Source organism: Oryctolagus cuniculus, chromosome 17 (assembly GCF_964237555.1).
Source record: "Oryctolagus cuniculus chromosome 17, mOryCun1.1, whole genome shotgun sequence".
Lineage (NCBI taxonomy): Eukaryota > Metazoa > Chordata > Mammalia > Lagomorpha > Leporidae > Oryctolagus > Oryctolagus cuniculus.
This window is the reverse complement of record NC_091448.1, coordinates 31,958,548-31,982,188: the sequence shown is the minus strand read 5'-3', so window position 1 is coordinate 31,982,188 and position 23,641 is coordinate 31,958,548. Positions and strand designations below refer to the sequence as shown.

The 23,641-nt window shown below is 41.7% G+C and overlaps 1 protein-coding gene and 1 long non-coding RNA gene across 2 annotated transcripts in view; one reads left to right on the top strand and one right to left on the bottom strand.

Annotated features, from left to right (window-relative positions):
- ANKFN1 (ankyrin repeat and fibronectin type III domain containing 1) overlaps positions 1 to 23,641 on the bottom strand; it is a 522,795-nt gene that overhangs the window by 177,591 nt on the left and 321,563 nt on the right. Inside the window, exon 4 of the mRNA XM_051825489.2 lies at positions 4,750 to 4,884. Coding sequence (XP_051681449.2) covers positions 4,750 to 4,884 — 135 coding nt within the window. The remainder of the gene's footprint in view (positions 1 to 4,749; positions 4,885 to 23,641) is intronic.
- Positions 2,705 to 21,967, top strand: LOC103351540 (uncharacterized). The gene is made up of 3 exons (XR_011383279.1): positions 2,705 to 8,650; positions 9,407 to 9,538; positions 17,372 to 21,967. It is a non-coding gene; the product is annotated as an uncharacterized lncRNA (long non-coding RNA).

Genomic DNA, 23,641 nt, shown 5'->3' with positions numbered 1-23,641 from the left:
AAGTCAATGTCAAGGTGCCAATAGATTCACTGAATGATGAAGGCCTACTTTCTCACTGTATCCTCACAGAGTGGAAGGGACCAGCTAGCTCTCTGGGATTTCTTTTATAAGGGCACTAATCCCAGTCATGAGAACTCTGCCCTCTCGACTGAAGGCCTTATTTCATAACATCATCAACTTGGCAGTTAGGCTTTTAAGATATGAATTTGGGGGTGGGGGAGGGGCAGCATAAGCATTCAGTTCATTGGCTTTCCATAGACCAGCCTACTGAATCCCATAAGAGTCCTGTAAAGAAAGTACTATTTAAAAATTTTTATTTCAAAGGCAGATGGAGAGAGATCTTGTATCTCCTGATACACTCCCCAAATGCCTGCAACACCCAGGGCTGGGCCAGACTGAATCCAACAGTCAGGAACTCAGTGCAGTTCTTCTGCATGGGTAGCAGAGACCCACGTGCCTCAGCCATCATTTGCTGCCCAATGTGCACAAGTAGGATGCTGGGTTGGAAGTGTAATAGCCAGAACTTGAAAAAGGCACTCTGATATGGGATGTGAGCGTCCCAAGTGGCATCTTAACGACTGCACTACAGGGCTGCCCAGAAGGATTACTATTATCTCCAATTTAAACAATAGGATACCTCTCAAGGGCAGATCTGGGATTCAAACTCAGTCAGCCTAAAAGCCTGGGACAGAAATTACAGAGTTAGGTGAGTGATTGACATTGTGAATGATCAAAGGTGGCCATGGGAGAAGATGATGCCTGAGAGGGATTGTGAATGATGAATTAAGGAATCAACTAGCAGGAAGGAAAGAAAAGGGCATTCTGGGTATAAAGGCCCAGGTTAAGGTATGGAGATAGGAAAGGTCATGGTGGTGTTGACATATCAATTCCACTGGGAATCCTATTTGAAATCTTGGCTCTGACAGTCACAGTGGTAACATTTCACCAGCCATGCTGGGACTTAGGAAGGGAAACCTGGAGATTCAGCAGGGCTAGACCATTCAGGGCCTATATGCTGTGACAAGAAATGCAGATTTGAACTATATACATTAGGGGAGCTCTAGAGAGCTCTAAGTAAAAGTTGAGGTTTGCATTTGCAGCTTTAGACAGTTACTCTGGTAGCAGCCAGAAGATTGCTGGAAAGGGGAGGGGTTGGAAACATAGGTAGCAGAAAACCAGGAATGACTCTTGAAAAAGCCCTGAGAGCTGGTGACCTTAAATGCAGCTTGTGGCAACAGGGAGAGAGAGAGCTGGAAGCATAGATTTAAAAGATAAAGGAAGTAAGATGGGCAGAACTTGCTTAGTGATTGGATGGAGATGCTAAAGGACTCAAGAAAGCTCAGGATAATGTTTTTAATTCTCATTGGTTGATGGGGTACAACATAGTTCTGCCAATAATTTAAAAAATATGAGAGAGACATATAGGTGGAAAAATGGGTTTAGAATGGGAACAGATAGTGAGTTTGGCTCTTCACAATGTGGCATTGAAGAGTTTATAACTAAATTTAGGTGATAATGTCTAATCCAAATATTCTATAAAAAAGATGGAAATGACTTGCTCTAAAGGCTACTGGAATGTTCTTAAAGACAAGAATGAAGTAAACAGAAAGCAGAATAATTACTGTAATAACAAATGTTTTTTTTTTTTTTTTTTTGACAGGCAGAGTGGACAGTGAGAGAGAGAGACAGAGAGAAAGGTCTTCCTTTGCTGTTGGTTCACCCTCCAATGGCTGCCGCGGCCAGCGCTCTGATCCGATGGCAGGAGCCAGGAGCCAGGTGCTTTTTCCTGGTCTCCCATGGGGTGCAGGGCCAAAGCACCTGGGCCATCCTCCACTGCACTCCCTGGCTACAGCAGAGGGCTGGCCTGGAAGAGGGGCAACCGGGACAGAATCCGGCACCCCGACCGGGACTAGAACCCGGTGTGCCAGCGCCGCTAGGCGGAGGATTAGCCTAGTGAGCCGCGGCGCCGGCCTTGTAATAACAAATGTTAAACATCATTTGGGATACACTTGAGGTAAAAAGCTTAATACATTCATTTATAATAAGGTATCAGTGGCTTAATTTATTGTTCTTCCAAATGTTTATATTTTATAAAATACAGCAATACTTCACTGACTCTCTGATGAAATAATTTCAGGTACCCTAAGTGGTACAATTGTGTGTGTATATGGGGGGTGGGGAATAAGCCTTCTAGAACTTCTCAAATCACAGCACACTTGGAACTACTAATTCCATGTGCATGGGAATGGGAGTAATTTGAGTAACTAAAAGTCGACTAAGTTCTATACACGGTTGCTCCCTCCCCCACATCTGAATTACCCTATGAAACGTACTTGCCTGTTTGTTTCTTTCTTTTTCTTTCTTTTTAGAATTATAGACAGAGAGAAAAGTATTCCTTCTGTTGGTTCACTCCTCCAATGGCTGCTACGGCCAGCGCTGCGCTGATCTGAAGCCAGGAGCCAGGTGCTTCCTCCTGGTCTCCCATGTGGGTGCAGGGGCCCAAGCACTTGGACCATCCTCCACTGCCCTCACAGGCCACAGCAGAGAGCTGGACTGGAAGAGGAGCTATCGGGACTAGAACCTGGCGCTCATATGGGATGCCGGCGCAGCAGGTGGAGGATTAACCATGTGAGCCACGGCGCTGGCCCCGCCTGTTTGTTTCAACACAATTACAATCTTTAGGATCTTGAAATGGTAAGCATGGGAAATGAAAAAAAAAAAATCCCATTTTCTATAACCCATTTATTTGAATTGGAGTCTTCTGAATGCTTCTTTTCAATTCTGGTCTCCCCATCTAACCCCCAAATTTCCACTGTGCTCTGTATCTCTTAGATGGGGGAAGGAAAGCACATCTCCTCATCCCTACATGCATGTTCATCTGTGCTTTCCTGATGAATGTCTATGGATTAAAGTACATAAATAGAGCCGGCGCTGTGGTACAGCGGGTTAATGCCCTGGCCTGAAGCGCTGGCATCCCATTTGGGCGCGGGTTTGAGACCCGGCTGCTCTACTTCCTATCCATCTCTCTGCTATGGCCTGGGAAACCAAAAGAAGATGGCCCAAATGCTTGAGCTCCTGCATCCGCGTGGGAGACCTGCAGGAAGCTCCTGGCTCCTAGCTTCTAATAGGTGCATCTCCGGCCATTGCAGCCAACTGGGGAGTGAACCATTGGATGGAAGACCTCTCTCCCTCTCTCTCTCTCTCTCTGCTTCTCCTCTTTCTATGTAACTCTTTCAAATAAATAAATAAATCTTTTAAAAAAATAAAATCTTGATTACCTAATGCAGCCTTTAACAAAAATGCTTGTATAGTATCTCATGTATATGTTAACTGAGCTTAGCATGGGTTCTTTGAAACAACCAGGAATGGAAAGAATAGAGAGATGGACATGCAAGGAGGCCAAGGGACATTCCCAAAGCACACAGTGTGAGAACACACAATAGTTCCATACTATCCTGATCTCTCACCAGTCCTCTAACCAGTGGACAATTTTGTCTCCTTCCCATTCATTTGTGAAGTAGCCAGATAATGTGGCAGAGCACCCCTGCTGTTGTGGTCGAGTGGCCTGGGATCCTTTTTACATGGCAAAACTTCACCCATCTCTCAGATTTCCTAACTTTGGTTTTTATTTAGAGAAGCATGCTGCTCACTGCTCTAACATCATCCATCTTTGTCAACACCAAGGCCACAGCCTCTTCTGTATGGCCAGTGATATATGGCAGATAGAATGCACCAAAGATATTAAATGCTATATGACATTTATATGGACTCTGAGCTCACCAGAGATGGATTGATGCTGCCATAAAGCCTTGTGGTGGCCAAAGAAAAAAGGAGACTGGAGGGGGTGAGTTAGGGTGGGTAGGAAAAGCAATATTTTTTCTCCATCTGTTTTTTTTTTCTCTGTAGAGATTAGCTTACATCTTATTTAGGAAATGAAGAAATCAAAGGAGTAGGAGATTTTTGGAGCCCAGCACAGAAGCAAACTCATCTTTGATTACCAATGCAGTGGTACTCCCCATGGCCTTGCCCAGGTGAACAATCAGCATGGATATCAAGACACTTATGATACCCTGCTTTGAGCCCAGAGCATGCTACTAACCATGTTGCATACTGGAACAAAGAAAATATTTAGAGAACATACATGCAAAAGTGGCAGTGGATCGAGTGAGGCTTTAAATGCATATCTATCATGCTCCCTTGACAAGTGTCCTCAGCATTATGGTCATGATACTATTTGTGGGCTCCCTCACCTAGGATGGATAGAATGCTGGTCTACCCTGCATGCCCAGGTTGCAAAGTGGATTAAAGACAGAAATGTGCCTGGGTTTTTATTCAGGATTATCAGCAGGATGGGACATATCTTTGCTGACCCAACAGGTATTTTAAAGGTACTTGGGAACCAATTGCAAATTATTTCATAAAACAACACAGTAATTTGTTTTTCATGGCTCATGCTAATCAGTTATGCAAGCAGTTAATGTGATTTAAGTGTGCTGCAAACAAAATGCCCAATGGTCATAAATGAGGCTCCCTCTGCCACCGTACCTCCCCCATGGATGTGTATTTACTGCTACAGACCACTGCGTGTGTGCTCGTGTGTGTTCTTCATGGACTGCCTGCAGCTAACTTTGGAGGATGCCGATTTTTTAATGTCATTTAAACCACAGCAGTACAAACACATTTAAAAAAATAATTAGTGATCAAGAAAGCCCCAAATTCATATGAAGAAATACAATAGATTTGACTTACCAGTTGAGGTTGTTTGAGTCAGCAGAGGAACAAGTTGTTGATAATTGTCCAGTGCTTTCATTCAATAAATCACATTGGCTTTGCTTTCTCCTGTGGCTCAGCCTCTGCGCAAAGCAAGCGAATCTCCTTCCTATTCTGTGTGAAGAATAAAATGCGAACAGGATCACTACAGGCAAGAGCTGAAGTCCATGATTACTAAGCTTCTCTTAATGCACAATAAAAGCACAAATGATGCACAGGGCAAGAAGGGGAGAGGGAAACAGCTTGGCTCACAATCTAGGTGTATTCTCACTGCTGCAGCCCGGGGAAGGTTTGATTTCTCAGTCTTGTGGGTGTAGTAAAAGGATCCCATGACTTCAGTTTGTGTTTAGCCTATTATGTCTGTGAGGACCATTTGGAACGGCATGCAGGGACAACAAGCTTCATGGCAAACAAGACTGAATCTGAACTGTCAGGGGTGAGCAAAAGGAAAGCAAGTCAGCCAGTTAGCTTTGCATTACATCAATGGCAGGCATCCCAGAGCCCATCCAGCAATCTGTGACTGCAAATGATCTACAGCACTTCTGGGGCCAGACAGAACCTTATTCTCACAGCTGCCTGGGACCAGAAGTACATAGGTGACAGCCATACCCCCTTCACCAAGGACACCTGTGCAATCCCTTACAAGCTCCCAGCAGGAGCAAGTGGACAGCTTAAGAAAGCTCCAAATCCAATCAGGGCAGCTCGACCTATGCTGAGGTTTTTGTCCAAGCAGGTTCCAAGAAAGCAGTTGGCAGACATGGGACTCAGGCTCAAGGGGGAAGATCCCAGGGCTTTCTCTATGGCAACCACACATGGATGTCCCTGGCTCTTTTCACGGCATTATGCTTTACATGACTAATGAAACACATAAACCAGATTTCCTAGAAAGCTGCAAATGTAGGCATTTTCCATGTCTCTTGCCGAAATAAAATGGCAAATGGCCTTTGCAGGCTACTTTATTGTTTTGGGGAGGCCTTACTGATTGAGAGCATGCATGCATACCCCCTCCCCAAATACACATGGCCCTAACAACAGTATAAAGAGTCCTCATAAAGCTCCATTGGGATTCTTCCTGCCAAATGGTTGTTTGGCTGCTGTGATGACTTCAGAAATAATTTTGCATCCTCATACCAGTCCCTGACTCTGATCTGTTATTTATACCTAGAGCCAAATCAAATTTGCTCTGGAGCAAATCAGGGTAATATCTCTTGATGATAAATAAAGAAGGTACAGCATTAATTTTTGAGCTGGCAATTACTTAGGATCCTGGGCATGGCATCTTGCATTCCTATAAATCCCCTTCCTAGAGGCATCCTTACCCCCTGACAGCTCACTCTGTTCTAACAAGTAGCTGTTCCAGAAATGGGACCTGAGGCCAGGCTGAGATTTCCAAGGTCTGGGTGTCTGAAGGAGGAGGTCCAGTTAGCTTTCTGTTTTTTGTTTGTTTGTTTGTTTGTTTGTTTGTTTTTAATTATTAGAAAGGCTACATTTCTCTCTGGAACACCTATTCTCCCTTTGCCTCACTGGCTGTGTTTGTTCATGGAAGCATCGCCATGTGTAATCTAATTTGGGAATGTTCATGCTCTTGAGATTCAGGTTTATTTTTTTCTATCAAGGATTAAGAAAGAAAGAAGCTACCATTTTGCAGCATAAGCCTAAATGATTGCCAGGAAAATGTTATCCTTCTGTGTAGAAAAGCTTTGACTTTGATGGAGATTTACTTACCTTCTATTTGCTGGGCTAAGCCAGGTGACTCAGAGCAACTACTAAGGATAGGGGCCATCTCTAGGGAGTCATGAGTTCAATCTGCTTGGAAAACCTAAGCAGACAATGCCTCTTATAAGAGTAACACCACTTCCTGGAGTAAATGCAGGTTTTGAGCATCCCTAATCTAAAAATGCAAAATGTGGAATGCTCCAGAATCTAAAACTTTAATGCCAACTTGATGCCAGAAGTAGAAAATCTGAATTCATGAAATTCTGTTGCATGCACAAAATTGTTTTAAACATACCTTAGAAGTTGCATCAAGTCTATGTGTATATGGTGTATATGAAGTATCAGTAAATTTCATGTTTAGACTTGGGTCTCCATACCCAAGTACCTCATTGTATCTGTAAATATTCTAAAATCCACATTTCCAAAAACACTTCTGGTCCCAGGCATTTTGTATAAGAATAGTCAGTACTCATATCTGAGTCAAGAAGTCCAGGTCCATTGCAAAGATTTACTCATTAATCCCCTATTCAATGAATATTTATTAGTGTACTTCATAGTACCCCATACTTAATGCTACTCGAAGCCTATTGTTGAAGTATAAATTCTTTGACATACCTTAGTAAAATTCTCCATATTCTAGCTTCACCTACCTCTCAAGTCTAATTTTTCACCACCTTTCTACTTGCACTCCATGTTGCAGTCTTTTTGAGTATCTTTCAGATCCTTAGACATGCCAAACTGTTTTAATGCCAGTCCTTCACACGTGGTGTTCTTCTGCCTGGATGCCCAGTCACCTTTGGCTAACTCCCAGACAGCCTTGAAATCTTACTTGAAACAGCACCTCTCAGGGATAATTTTCTGGGACTAGGCTGTTAGATTCCCTGCTCTGTAGTCTAAGAATATGGCATCATATAGCCTCCCATTATATATCTATCACATTTTATTACACCTAACTTGTTTAACATCCATTATCCCTATTATACTGTACGAGTTTAAGTGCAAAGTCTCTTATTTTCAGTGTTTAGCAGAGTTCCTGGCACAAAGAAGGCATTCAATAAATATTTAGAGAGGGAGAGGGAGAGGGAGAGAAGGAGAGATCTACGTGCTTAGAATGCATTTATTGACAACATAAAGAAACCAACTCAAAGACTAATGGAGGATGGTCTCAGAATTAAGAGCAACCTTAAAGTTCTCTTGGCACATCTAAACTTTCTTGCCAAGTGGTCATTCACTTAAGGCTCACCTCCTGCAATTAACCTTTATGATTAATCTCAACCCATATCACTCACATTCTTACTTTGTACCCCACTCCACAGCACTTTTACAGCATGATCTTGCCTTCTGTTTTCTAGCTGTTTCCTAGAATTTGTCTTGTCTCTACAAAGTGGTATCTCTATACTCCTAACATAAACCTGCAATTAATTATCTGATGCTTGATTCAGTACCAAGTATTTGAATAAGGAGTGAAATGATCAGAGTTTTGCTTTAGGAAGATTACTCTGGTTTAATGGGAAGGATGGATTAGGTCAACCAGGTCCAGAAAAGACCATAATAAAGAGTACAGCATAGAATTGTGATCTAAAAGCAGCCTTGTCTTTTCTTTCCCTCTACCCCTCCCCACTACCGTATCCTTGTGTCATAAAACCAGTGTTCCTATTTGGAACAGTGAGAATGTTTGTTCCCCACTCAGAACTTCAACTCCACCCAATTCCACCCCCACAATTACTCATATTTCATTTGTCTGGGTTATTTGTGAATGTGTCTCACAGACTAGATTAAAAACTCTCTTGAAGGCAGGGATTGCATTTTAGTTTGAGTCTTCCTCCACCAGCCCTTATGTCCTAACCTCATATAATGCAGATAGTGCTCAATAATGTTATTAGCAAGGAAAAGTGGGGATGGCGCTGTGGCATAGTGGGTAAAGCTGCCACCTGCAGTGCTGGCATCCCATATGAGCACGGTTTGTGTTCCAGCTGCTCCACTTCTGACCCAGCTCTCTGCTATGGCCTGGAAAAGCAGAGGAAGATGGCCCAAGTCCTTGGACCCCTGCACCAGCTTGGGAGACCTGGAGCAAGCTCCTGGTTCCTGGCTTACGATTGACACAGCTTCAGCCATTGCAGCCACCTAGGGAGTGATCCAGAAGATGGAAGACCTCTCTCTCTCTGTAAGTTTGCTGTTCAAATAAATAAGAAAACTTTAAAAAACAAAACAAAAAAATAAGCAAGGAAAAACATTGGACAGAGAAATATGGTAGAAAGAGGTAAAGAGGTACAAAGATGAGTAAGTCATCTTTCCAAAGATGAAAGAAATATATTCCACGAGAGATGTAACTGATTACAAGGAAGAACTAATTAAGTGTCATTAAAAGGAATGAGAAGTATATTGAGGCATACAAAAGAATTATGAATATTATTTCCTTCTGGAATGCTTAGGAATATTCACAGAAGAGTTTGCATTTGAACTGGGTCTGGAGGAATGAAGAAAAGGGGATGGAGCCATGGCAAAGTCTAAGAACATGGTTCAGTGGTGTTGGGAAGATCTAATAGAGTTTGTCTCAAAAAGTAGGCATGGGCCAGGCTGGGGAGGGTTTGAGGTGAATGTGAAAGAGTTTCGCATGATAGATGACAAGGATCTCAGCAGGAAAATGGCAGTGCAGTGGATTAAGATCCCTCTGGTCTAGCCAGTGTGGACAGTGAATTGAAGTGATAAGAACCTCAACACAGGAAGACACTGAATGTGAGGGCCTGTGAAATACAAATTAGGAGATGAAAGTGGGACATACTTTGGAGGTAGAATTTATTGGACTTGTCAGCAGTACAGGTGGGTATAGGGGAGGATGACAGAGAGAAGGAAGCTGAAAGTGACTTTTAGAATTTTAACCTATGTGATGATGGGTGATGATGGTATTAATTGATCCCAGGGCACACACCAGAAGTAATTCGGGCATTCAAGCAATCATCTGCATACTTTTTCAAGATAGAAGAGAAGAGGACTGGGTCCATGGAGCTACATGATGTGCCTCAAGTGCTTTGAAGAAACCATTTAGCACCAGGTAAAGTCAGTATAGGCTGTGACAATGAACTTCCTTTAGCAACATGCAGGGTCATTTGCGAGGGGAATATGTACAAATTCCTTAGAAAGAGGACTTCCTCCATTAAATATGAGGGTTTGCAGTTTCTAATTGGTATATATATATATTTTTTTTTTTGACAGGCAGAGTGGACAGTGAGAGAGAGAGACAGAGAGAAAGGTCTTCCTTTGCCGTTGGTTCACCCTCCAATGGCCGCCGCGGCCGGCGCGCTGCGGCCGGCGCACCGCACCAATCCGATGGCAGGAGCCAGGAGCCAGGTGCTTTTCCTGGTCTCCCATGGGGTGCAGGGCCCAAGCACCTGGGCCATCCTCCACTGCACTCCCGGGCCACAGCAGAGGGCTGGCCTGGAAGAGGGGCAACCGGGACAGAATCCGGCGCCCCGACCGGGACTAGAACCCGGTGTGCCGGCGCTGCTAGGCGGAGGATTAGCCTAGTGAGCCGCGGCGCCGGCTCTAATTGGTATATTTTTTAACAAATTATTGATTTATTTACTTGAGAGAGAGAAAGCGATACACACGAATAGAGAACTCCCCTCCATTGGCTCATTTCCTTGCAACAGCCAGGGCTGAAGCTGGGAGCTGGGAGGGAACTCAGTGCAGGCCTCCCACATGGGTGGAAGCCGGGTTTGTGAACAGATCTAGGACTCAGACCCAGGCCCTCTGATATGGATGTGGCAGTCTTAACCGCTGTGTCACAGCCTATCCCTCTGTGAAACTGTGCAGCTCAGTGGAAACCACATGGGACTAGGAATGAGGAGTCTCAGCTTGAGTTCTTGAGCTGCTCCCCTCCAGCTTTGTGACCTTGGCCAAATAACTTTTTATCATTAGGCCTCTGTTTTCTCACTTGTAAGACGAAGTTGGACTACTCAGATTCAAAGAGGTTCCTTTTAGTTCCATATTAGTTCTCTAATATGTAAACTGCAACGGTTAGAATTTCAGAATATTTGTCAAATCAGGCCAAAGCCCACCAATATCAGAAGCTAGTAATGTCCATGCTACCCTTAAAAATCCTGCTCGTATTTTGATAATGTCCATATATCATTGCAAATGCATGTCTGCCCTGTGGTTTGTTCCATGTGGTTTGTGTGTAAGACAGAAATTTAAATTGATCACTTTTGGATGGCTGTTTTTGAAGAATTTTTTACTCCTTTTTTAGAAAGGCTTTTTTCTTCTTCTTTTAATGGGGATGCCTTTTCATTAGAGTCTCAAAATTAAATTATAAGAAAGTGGCAGTCTCTGACCGTGGTCAGCAAAGAGTCTGGCCAGCCTACTTCCGTTCCCTAATCTCTTGACCTTCCTTAGGGCGCGGCTGCTCAATACTGGGCTCCAGTTCTTTTTTCAAAAATAAAATGTGCTACTTATCGAAAGCTGCTAAAAAGAGGACAAAAAATAGGAAAAGAAAACTAACACCCCAGGGTGTATCTGAACATGCTTATTATGTGAGAAGTTGTTAGTAATGAATGTGAAACTCTTCCTCCTCCTCCCTCTGAATTTCTAAGCCCCAAAGAAAAAAGAAAAGGGTGGGGGAGGGCCGTGGCTATTCAGCGTAAAGCAGACCTTTTCAAAGGGTGCAGCCTGCTCACTGCTCATGGGCATGTTATTTCTTGATTATTTTGTTTTTAAGCACTGGTTGACCTTTCAGATGAAAATGAACAGTCCCCAAATATGCAGAGAAACCTACTTTTGGGATTTTTTTTTCTCTCAAGTCATGGAGACACATGCCATTCAAAAAGATACTTCCCTAAGTGATGGTCCGTAGGAGCGCTAGTGGATGCAGTGGCTGAGTGTTTATCTGAACTAATCATGCGAGATTTTCCAGGGTCCCATTTTTTGCGAAATGGGATTCTCTGAAGGAGGTTACAAACACTTCACTGAAAGCTTTCCAGGAAAGGCTCCTGACTTGCCACAGCAGCGTCTTGCTGGGCTGCAGCACCGATGTGATAATCAGAAGCCCTGCTTCTGAAAAGTCTTCTTGTTCTGGCTGCCACCCTCCTTTCAGTCATCATTAGAATTCTCAAGCTATGAATCCCCTATTGTCTGTATGAACCCAGGATCCCCCACAGCATGCCGGGGAAGGAATGTGAGCCTGCTCAGTGTGGCTCTAAGTCCCGACCTTATCCAGCAGGTCACAAAGCCCCATTGATACGCAGCCCCAAGGTTTTATCATAATTCTTTATCTGCTTGGCCCTATATCCTCTAGGGCAGGCAGGAGACATTGGGTAATGAAGCCATTTATCCCCATTTTCTCAATTGGCACACTTAAAATTCTAATATTTACATTCACACTGTCCCACTTTTGGATGTCAGAGATACTCTACTAGACAAGTAGCGTTGCCAAAGGATAATTGAACCATGTGGACGAGTTCACCAGAGTCTAATGCATGATTTTTTTCATATTACCAATCATCGCCTCATAACTAGTTACTTTTAATAGCTTGGTAGAAAAATAGTAATAAATGCTGCCATTGATCAAAATCTTCTGTGTGCCATGCAGCAGTATCAGTGAGTTCTCACACCCTACAAAGTAGGATTATCTACTTTTCATTGACGGGCAAACTCAGGTTCAGAGAGATTAATTCATTTGTTTATATGCACAAAGGGGCTGAACTGGGACTCAAACCCAGGTCTCTGACTGCAAAGTTCCAAACTCCCTCTTTTGCCTCATCAGAAATACATTTTGTGAGTTGTTTTGAATTAGTGCAGCATACCTATTTTTCACCACAAACATACTGAGAATTGTGAACTTAGGGCTGTGAAAATGCTTTGACCAATTAAATAACGAGATCTGCTCCTAAAGGATTAGCACACTGTCATGTCAGTTATATATTTGTCTCATATATTCCACCTATCAATAGGTGGCAGTATTCACCTAAATCTCTCCAAGTGGAGTCCACACAGGTTGCTTCGTACAGCCATTGCCAGGACATTCACGTTCTTTGATGTAGTAGATTTGGTTGTAATGAATCACATGTGCAGTAACTGAGTTGCTCACTGGGTCTTGGTCATGCCTGTGTATGGTGGGACTTGGACTGCAGCACACTATGGTACAGGACATGGTCCAGCAAGGAGACACTGGGCTTCCTCTTCACTTACAACACTCATCTTGGTCTTTTCTCTGGTGAGGTCTTTTGTTGGCAATTCAAAGCCAAAGATGAATTTTCTGCCTTCACCAGTGTTAAGAATGTGGTGCAGAATATTCAAATAATTAAAATTTTAAAATGAAAGGGTTAGTGCCTTAGGGGTTGATAATTCATGAGCCAGAAAAAGTTTGCTCAGATTAAGACCATCAAGCCATTAGCAGACAGCATGGTTTTAACTTCTCCAGTGTCAGATTTATGTGTACATTTACCTATCAAACTGTATATCATTGGAAATTTCAACAATCAGGAGAACTAGAGTCCATAATGTAAGTGTTCAGTAGACACGTCATAGTGATCAAGATGATGAGTCAAAATACTAAATAAAGGGCTTTGCTGAATTTTAGGCAGAGTCCTCCTCTTCTTCCTCATCTGCCTATGTTTTGCTTGCTCCTCCTTCCCCTCTCTTTTTAAAAATTGTTGTTTACTTTTTTATTTGTTTGTTTGTTTCAGAGGCAGACAGAGAGGAAGAGGGAGTGAGCTCCTGTCTGCTGATTCATTCTCCAAATGCCTGCAGTGGCCCAGAGGCAGAGTCTGAAGCTAAGGATTGAGACTTCAATTCAGGTTTCCCAAAAGGGTGGCGGACACTCAATTACTTGAGGCATCACCACTGCCTCCCAGAGTCAGCATTGGTAGGAAGCTAGAGTTAGGAGTGGGGCTAAGTATTGAACCCAGGCACCAGTACGGGACATGGGTGTCTTAACTGGCATCTCGGCTACAAAATGTTAATGTCAAAAGTATTTATGGGGGCCGGTGCTATGGCATAGCAGGTGAAGCTGCAGCCTGCAGTGCCGGCATCCCGTAAGGGTGCCAGTCCGAGTCTCAGCTACTCCACTTCTGATCTAGCTCTCTACTATGGCCTGGGAAAGCAGAGGAAGATTGCCCAAGTCCTTGGGCCCCTGTACCCACATGGGTGACCTGAAAGAAGCCCCTGGCTCCTGCCTTCAGATCGACATAGCTCTGGCCATTGCAGCCATCTGGGGTGTGAACCAGTGGATGGAAGACCTCTGTGTCTGTCTCTGTACCTCTCTGTAACTGCCTTTCAAATAAATAATTTTTTTTTTTAAAAAGTATTCATGGCTAAAAATAGTAGCACAGATTCAGTCTCAGTTTTCTAGCTGCCAATAGGAATCCGCCTAGTAGAATTTTGTTTCAGAAAGTCAAGTTGTGGTGGTAGATAATAGGATAAAAGAATAAGCTGAGAGTCTCAGATTTATGTTTATGCTCCCATCTCCATTTTCACTTGGGATTTGTAGAAACGATCATTATCAATGATGACCAAGAAACACTTAGAAATCAGATGAGTCCTAACTCTCAGAACTTAGAAGCCGATGCAAATAAGATTCTTAGGAGACAAAATTATCTTAAAGTAATTCAAATCGGCTGGGCAGGTAATCTTAAAGATTACACCACTCTTTGATGTCCCAAATTGGAACAAGTGTCTTTCTCCTCTCTCATTGTAGTATTTGCAATGACATTAGCACTTATGCACAGCCTACTTTCAGTAGAGTTACTTGGAGAACTATCTATTATTGTAACTGGATTGAAATATCTATCGGGCAGGACACGCTTCATTAACCTCTAAGTTGTCCCCATGGCTTCTGGATTGGGGATGTAGATGTACATGGTAGATGAATTTTCAACACATATATGCTTAAATGAACAGAGTGAAAGAGAATTTAGAAGAATATATTTTACACTTTTTTCCAATTGAAAGAAAAATTACGGCTTCATTGTCAGATTGTATGCATGGGTCACATTTCTTGTTTTCCATCTGGTTCTTCCATTTCAGAACAGCATTTGTAACTGTTAGGCATATCGTGACAAAGCCAACTTGACTTCCAAAACCAATATTTAATTTTATGTCTTTGTCAAGACCATTTTATTTAGTAGAATGCCCTGGTCACATGAAGGTTAAATGCAGAAGCAGGCAAAAAAAAAAAAAAAAAAACAGTGACAAGGGACAATAAGTGACCAACATAGAGCGTATCATTCCAATCACTAATATTTCCTGCCTTTGTGGTTTGGAGAACCGACCTGCACTAAAAAGCTGAACACGACAATACGATTTCCCAGTGGTAGTGGTCATTGTTTCCCATATTAGGGCAAAGCTAAGCACAACAGGAGGCATTTCATCTTCAAAAGCTTAGAAAATTACATTCAACCCATTAGGCATATCAGGAGATAGTGCCATGCTCAGGAAATGAATTACCCAACTGAATATCACAGGCATAATGAAGTTGTCAACAGCAACAGTGCAGCTATGAACTGTCTGATTCCGTGTTGACTGTGCTGACCATTCAAAGACACACCAGGAAGGAAATTGTTGTCATATTGTCCACCACATTCTCAGCCTTGTCCCCAGCCATGGTGATAGATACCCCTAGGAGCACATGAAAACAACAGCAGCCGCAGGAATCACACCAGAAAGAAAGGGCATCCTCGTCTGAAGTCCTCCTGTTCTTAGCATTGCCAGAGTCTCTCCCCTCCTGTGGCTCCAATCTGTCATCATCTTTTAAAAAAGTGACCATGACACGGAGTGGAAGTTTAGATTCTGGCCCTTCAAACAAACATTTCACAATGGGCTTCCTTAGCCTTTGTCAGCTTCAAAATAAGCAGTAAACCAGCAAGAAAGCTTTAACTTCTTTGGTGGGATTCACACCTACCCTATGAATTGAAAAGAAGGCAGGCTGCCTTTTCCTTGATTTGTAATGTCTCTTGACAGCAACTGAAGTCTTCTGGAAGACTCTCTTGGCCTTTTCAAATATTTTAAATACATTTGAAAAGCATGGGGAATGGGAATAGCATCTACCTGTAGGTTTACTCCCCAAATGCCTGCAACAGCTGGAATTGGGCCAGTCCAAAGCCAGGAGCCTGGAATTCAATCTTGGTCTCCCAAGTGGTTGGCATGGACCCAAGTACTGGAGTCATCAATTGCTGCCTCCCAAGGTGCACATTACCAGGAAGCTGAATTGTAAGAGGCCCTGAGACTTGAACCTAGACCTTCTGTTATGGTATGTGGGCATAACAAGTGGCATCTTAACCACCACACATCCCTTTTAAAGACATATTCAGCTTTGTCCTTTGCTAAGTGAGGGAGTCAGATGATCTTAAAGGCTACTTTCTGGTCTCACATGCTAAGATATTGAGAGGCTAATAGAGCGCTTAGCACTTAGACATCTGTACCACAAAGACAAAATCCTTGTTTTTCCTACCTAGTTGCTCCTGGTTTGTATTGGACGTTGTTTCTAAAGTTCAGAGTCAATATGTGTGACCTTTCCTTTTCCTGAGGGAGCAATGAAACATTATTTAACAGGAACATATGCTTTACAGAAAACCAAAAACCCTAATGTGGATGTGCTTTACTCATTAATAGAACCCTGTATCTTTTCTGGTTTTCTCTGGACAAAGTCAATGAGATGTTTCTTTTGATCCTTGGATTACCCTAGGTGCCCCCCATCTACCCTTGCTGTAGAGGGTGATTTGAAGGAGGAGTCTGGATAGCATTGGTAGTCAAACTATAGAGAAAACTCCCCTCTTTCCCCTTTCTTTTTTTTTCTCATGAGTGATAATCAAAACGGGTTTTCATAAAATCCTCCAGAAATATTTCTGTTTGGAGTTTGAATCCAAGCTCAAGTTGAATTTTGAGACCCTAAGACAAAGTTTCAGAAATGGTCCTCTCACCCTCAGTTAACTGTGAAATAACTAAATCTCTGAAGAGACCGTCAGTCTTCTCCAAGACCTCTTTCCGCACTGCCATTATAGCCTGAATTCCTTAGATGATATTCTGGGGGAAATGTCTCCTGCCAAATTATTCATCTTCCTATCCCCACAAAATATGTATCATAGGCATGGGAATGTGGTGCGGCAATTAAGATTCTTCTTGGGACACCCATATTCCATGTCTGAGTGCTGATTCCAGTCTGGGCTCTGCTTTTGATAAAATTTTCTGCTAATGTGACTTCAGGGAGGCAATAGGTGGTGGCTTAAGTATTTGAGTCTCACATGGGAAACCTGGATTGAATTTCAGGCTGCTGGCTTCGGCTTGGCCTAGTCCTGGCTGTGTCAGGCATTTGAGGACTGAAGCAGTAGAAATAAGACCTCTATCTGCCTGTCTTTGTGTGTGTTTGTGTGTCTCTGCCTTTCAAATAAAATGAAAATACAAATAAATTAAAAGCAATACCCTACCAATTTGACAAATGGAAAAGCCTCCTTGGTATATCTCCATAACTTCATGGTATCAAATCTTGATACTGGAGAGAGAATTATTTGTAATTAGTTACAGGGAGAATTAAAAATACTGGGTACAGAAAAAATGAGGAGGTTCATTGTATTTGCACATTCAAACATAATAATGAAGACCTACAGCTGTGATAGGACCCACCCATGAGAAGGGCAGTCCTCTCTCTCAGTTAAACACTGATGGAAAATGCACTTTACCCATTAAAATTATAGCTGAAATGTAAAACTTCTCCACCTTTCTTCTAAAACTTCCAGATCAGGTTTGCTATACAAATGTCAGGAGCATCTGACCTAGATTACATAGCAACAAGATGGTATTTAATGAACTGAAGAAGAAAGTTAAAGAAGTTGTAACTGTAATTTTTATAAAGATTTTAGGGATTCATCTTGCTAAATTCTATACTCTTTTCTTCCAGTCTTCCCCTTGCAGGCATTGGCAAGACCCTTGGATTCCTACCCTAGTTCCTCTGTCTTCAAGCTCCAGTCCCACTTCCCGTTCTTCATTCCATGCTGGTAGACACAGGAGGGTCTGGATGAGGTGCTCTGGCCATGTGGTAAGATTGTACAGAGTTTTCTCAAGGACAGCCTATGCCTGGTACTCATTGTCATTTTTCAGCATTGTCAAACCTATCAGATGCGGTTTACAGGGGAGCAAAGGCATTGAATGCAATTGAGACTCAATGATTTTTTCATTTCATTCATTATTTAGAAGGAAAATCAGAGATTTTATTCAGAGAAAATTCTAAGAATAGTAATAAATGCCTTCTGTCTGTGCTGCTATTTTAAGTAGGATAGTTTCCTGGTTTAAAGGGCGGTCATGATGTCTCACCTAGTCCCACAGCTACTTAGCATTCAAACTCAGTTTATGCAATATAGCCAGAGCTAGCTGTCCACTCTCACTGCTGATTCAGTGGTTTGCCTTTAGCTTTAAGGAAAAGTAGGGATTTTCTATATTTAAACACCAGGATACATTTACTTCTGAAAGCAAGCAAAGAGAATGAACCACACTACATATTCAGCATCTCTCTCAGATATATTAATGAGGAAATCAAGCATGTTGGAGCATTTGCACATTATCAACCAAATAATAACTTAGTGTGATGATGTGACATATGGATAAATTGTGGCTCCCTTGACTGACTTAATTAAATCCAAAAGACTGAAGAGAGTTACATGTAACCCAGTGAAACACATTTGCACTTGAACAAGAAGATCTTATTCTGAGCTTGGCTGTAAGACTGAGAGTGAATCCCTGCCTGAGAGAGCTTCAGACATTACACAGTGACCTCAGAGTTAGAGTGAAATGATTTTGAAGCGAGTTTTTAAAAATCACTGATATTTTCAGTTAGCCTTAAATTACTACCCTCGTCTTTTCTCTATATCCATACCTTTCTCTACTACACTCTTATAAATAATGCCCTGAGATTCTGGTTGTAGAATGTTATAAATGATAGCAGTTCAAACTATGGTAGGAAAAAGTTCAGTATATTGGAAATGAATTATCAGTCAGAAAATCTGAGTAAAAAGAATTAGGTTTGCTACTTATTAGCTGTGAATCTTTGGCAACTCACTTGGAATCTTAATTTTCTTATCTGTAAAATGAAATTAACTGTTACTTTGAAAAAGCTATGGGGGTCAGCGTTGTGGCGGAGGAGGTAAAGTCCCCATCTGAGGTGCCGGCATCCAATATGGGTGCCAGTTTGGGTCCTGGCTGTTCCACATTTGATCCAGCTCTTTGCTATGGCCTGGGAAAGGAGTAGAAGATGGCTCAAGTCCTTGGGTCCCTGCACTCACAAGGGAGACCCAGAGGAAACTCCTGGCAAAAGAAGTCAGACTTACTGAAGGATCAAGAACTGACAAAACTAATCAATTCTGACATACATCAAAACAGTGGTTGCCTTCCACCCTACAGACAAAGAGTACACATATGTCTCTCTCTACATGGAACTTTCTCTAGGATTGATCACATGATAGGCTATAAAGCAAATTTCAAAAAAAATCAGTCATACCTGGCCGGCGCCGTGGCTCACTAGACTAATCCTCTGCCTAGCGGCGCCGGCACACCGGGTTCTAGTCCCGGTTGGGGCGCCGGATTCTGTCCCGGTTGCCCCTCTTCCAGGCCAGCCCTCTGCTGTGGCCAGGGAGTGCAGTGGAGGATGGCCCAGGTGCTTGGGCCCTGCACCCCATGGGAGACCAGGAAAAGCACCTGGCTCCTGGCTCCTGCCATCGGATCAGCTCGGTGCGCCGGCCGCAGCGGCCATTGGAGGGTGAACCAACGGCAAAGGAAGACCTTTCTCTCTGTCTCTCTCTCTCACTGTCCACTCTACCTGTCAAAAAATAAAAAATAAAAAAAAATTAAAAATAAAAAAAAAATCAGTCATACCATGCATCTTTTCGGACCACAATGCAATGAAGCTGGAAATGAACAACTCAAGAATCCCTACATCATATGCTAATACATGGACAATGAACAACATGTTACTGAATGAAGAATGGATCATAGAAGAAATCGAAAGAGAAATAAAAAAATTTCTGGAAATAAACGAAGATGACAATACAGCATACCAAAATTTGTGGGATATAGCAAAAGAAGTATTAAGAGGAAAGTTTATAGCAATTGGTGCCTACATCAAGAAACTGGAAAGGCACCAAATAAATGAACTATCTGCACCTGAAGGACCTAGAAAAAAAAAAAAAACAGCAAACTAAACCCAAAACCAGTAAAGAAATAATTAAAATCAGAGAAGAAATCAACAAAATTAAACAAACAAAAAACAATACAAAAGATCAGCAAAACGAAGACCTGGTTTTTTGAAAAAAATAAGCAAAATTGACACACCATTGGCCCAACCAAAAATGGAGAGAGAAGACCAAAATCAAAATTAGAGATGAAAAAGGAACTGTATCAACAGACACTACAGAAATAAAAAGAATCATTAGAAATTACTACAAAGAGTTGTATACCAGCAAACAGGGAAATCTATCAAAAATGGATAAATTCTTGGACACATACAAGCTACCTAAAATGAGACATGAAGACATAAAAAACCTAAACAGACCCATAATTGAGACAGAAATTGAGTCAGTAATAAAGTCCCTCTCAACAAAGAAAAGCCCAGCACTGGATGGCTTCACTGTTGAATTCTTCCAAACATTTAAAGAACTAACTCCAGTTCTTCTCAAGCTATTTAAAACAATTGAAAGGGGAGTGAATACTCCCAGATTCCTTCTATGAAACCAGCATCACCTTAATCCCTACATTGGAAAGGATGCAACAGAGAAAGAAAACTACAGACCAATTTCCCTGATGAACACAGACACAAAACTCCTCATCAAAATTCTGGCCAATAAAATTCAACAACACATCAGGAAGGTCATTCACCCAGACCAAGTGGGATTTATCCCTGGTATGCAAGGATGGTTCAACATTTGCAAATCAATTAATGTGATACAGCACACTAATAAACTCCTGAATAAAAACCATATGGTTATCTCAATAGATGCAGAGAAAGCATTTGATAAAATACAACACCCTTTCATGATGAAAACTCTATGCAAATTGGGTACAGAAGGAACATTCCTCAACACAGTTAAGGCAATCTATGACAAACCCACAGCCAACATCCTATCGAATGGTGAAAAACTGGAAGCACTGCCACTGAGGTCTGGAACCAGACAAGGAGGTTCACCCTCCATTGCTATTCAATGTAGTTCTGGAAATTTTAGCCAGAGCCATCAGGTAAGAAAGAGAAATCAAAGAGATTCAGACTGGTAAGGATGAAGTCAAACTATCCTTATTTGCAGATGATATGATTATATACATAGGGGAACCAAAAGACTCTACTAGGAGACTACTGGAACTCTTAAAAGAGTTTGGCAAAATAGCAGGATATAAAATCAACACACACACACACACACACACAAAACAGCCTTTGTATACACAGATAATGCCATGGCTGAGAAAGAACTTCTAAGATCAATACCATTTACAATAACTACAGAAATATTAAATACATTGGAATACATTTAACCAAGGAGGTCAAAGATACCTATGATGAGAATTACAAAACTTTAAAGAAAGAAATAGAAGAAGACAAAAAAAATGGAAAAAAACTTCCATGTTCATGGATTAGAAGAATCAATATCATCAAGATGTCTATTCTTCCTGAAATAATTTACAGATTCAATGCAATACCAATCAAAATACCAAAGAAATTCTTCTCAGATCTAGAAAAAATGATGTTGAAATTTGGAATCACAAGAGGCCTCGAATAGCTAAAGCAATCTTATACAACAAAAATAAAGCCAGAGGCATAACAATACCAGATTTCAAGACATACTACAAGGCAGTTATAATCAAAACAACCTGGTACTGGTACAAAAACAGATGGATAGATCAATGGAAAAGAATAGAAATGCCAGAAATCAATCCAACCACCTACAACCAACTTATATTCGACCAAGGAGCTAAACCTATTCCCTGGAGCAAGGACAGTCTCTTCAACAAAGATACTGGGAAAACTGGATTTACACATGCAGAAATATGAAGCAAGACCCCTACCTTTCAGCTTACACAAAAATCCATTCAAAATGGATTAAAGACCTAAATATATGACCCTATACCATCATATTACTAGAAAGCACTGAGAAAACCCTGCAAGACATCAGCCTAAGCAGAGAGTTCCTGGAAAAGACCCCAGAGGCACAGGCAATACCAACCAAGATTAACAAGTGAGATTACATAAAATTGAGAAGCTTCTGTACAGTGAAAGTAATAGGAAAATAAAGAGGCACTCTTCTCTCCTGCTCTCTGCCCTCTCCTGCTAGCTCTCTCTTCTCTCGTCTCTCTCTTCTCTCCTTGCTAGCTCCTCTCCTCTCTCTCTCTCTCCTTCTCTCTTACACTCTCCTTCTTTCTCTTTTGCCCTCTTTGTCCCTTCCCTCCGGTCTGCTGGGTTTTCCCCAATAAACGCTTTCCCTTGCAAAAAAAAAAAAAAAAAAAAAAAAAAGGAAAATAAAGAAGCAACCAACATGGGAGACATTATTTGCAAGCAATACAACTGATCAAGGATTAGTAATCAGAACATAAAAAGTGATGGAACAACTCAACAATAGCAAAGCAAACAACCCAAGAAATGGGCAAAGGACTTAAATAGACATTTCTCAATAAAGAAAATCCAAATGGCCTACAGACACATGAAAAAATGCTCAGGATCACTAGCCATCAGGGAGATGCAAACCAAAACTATAATGAGGTTTCACCTCACCCCAGTTAGAATGGTTTTCATACAGAAATCAAACAACAAATGCTGGCAAGGATATGGGGAAAAAGGTACCCTATCCACTATTGGTGGGAATGCAAACTGGTAAAGCCACTATGGAAGACAGTTTGGCAATACCTCAGAAATCTGAATCTAGTCCTACCATACAACCCAGCCATCCCACTCCTCGGAATTTACCCAAAGGAAATGAAATCAGCAAATAAAAGAGTCATGTGCATCTCCATGTTTATTGCAGCTCAGTTCACAATAGCCAAGACATGGAATCAACCTTAATGCCCATCAACAGAAGACTGGATAAAGAAACTATGGGTTATGTACTCTATGGAATACTACACAATGGTTAAAAAAAAACCCCGAGATCTTGTCATTTACAGCTAAATGGATGAATCTGGAAAATATCATACTTAGTGAAATTAAACAGTCCCAAAGGGACAAATACCATATGTTCTCCCTGATCTGTGACAACTAACAGAGCACCTAAAAGGAAACCTGTAGAAGTGAAACTGACACTATGAGAAGCAATTACTTGAACAGTCCTTGTCTTGACTGTCAAGAAACAGTTTATTATTTCATTTTATTTTTTATTTCTCTTTTCTCTACTTAATACCATTGGTTGAACTCCTTATTAACATAGAATTAATTATAGATGTATTAAGTCAATTGAAAATAGATCCCAGTTAAAAATAAGAATGGGAATGAGAGAGAGAGGATCTGTACAGATTGGCACACATTTACACAGACTCACCCCTAAGGGTGAAGCTAAAAACTTGCCATGGGACTCCAAATCCCATTTTAGCTGGGTGGCACTAATCCCATCTTCTGTGATAAAGTGATCCTATTAAGTATGGAATTGTTCATATAGATAGTACCATAAGTCAAAGGGATCACATAAATAAGACCAAGTGCCTGGTAATAACAATGGATAGAATTACAAAGGAGAGAAAGTTCTGGCATGGGAAACTACAAACAGCAGACTCATAGAATGACAAATGCCCTAAACAGCAGTCTGACCTCAGAATCATCCCCTAAGGCATTCGGATCTGACTGAAAATACCATGAGAGCATTTCAGGCATGGAAAGCCAAGACATAGTGGAAAAAACGGTTCTGTATGAAAGATCTCTGTGAGTGAGACCCCAGTAGAAAGAAGGGGCCATCAAAGGAAGATGTACTTTTCTCTGAAGGGAGGAGAGAACTTTCACTTTGCATATGGCCCTGTCTAAAAACCGACAGAGTTTGCAGACTCAAAAGGCTTCCATATCCTTGGCGGCTATATCAAGAGCGTCGGGTGATCATTGACATTATAAATAAGAGTGTCAGTTGTTAAATCAACAGCAGGAGTCACTGTGCACTTGCTCCCCATGATGAACCTCTGTACTTAATGAGGTGTACTGTGAGAATTCAAACTG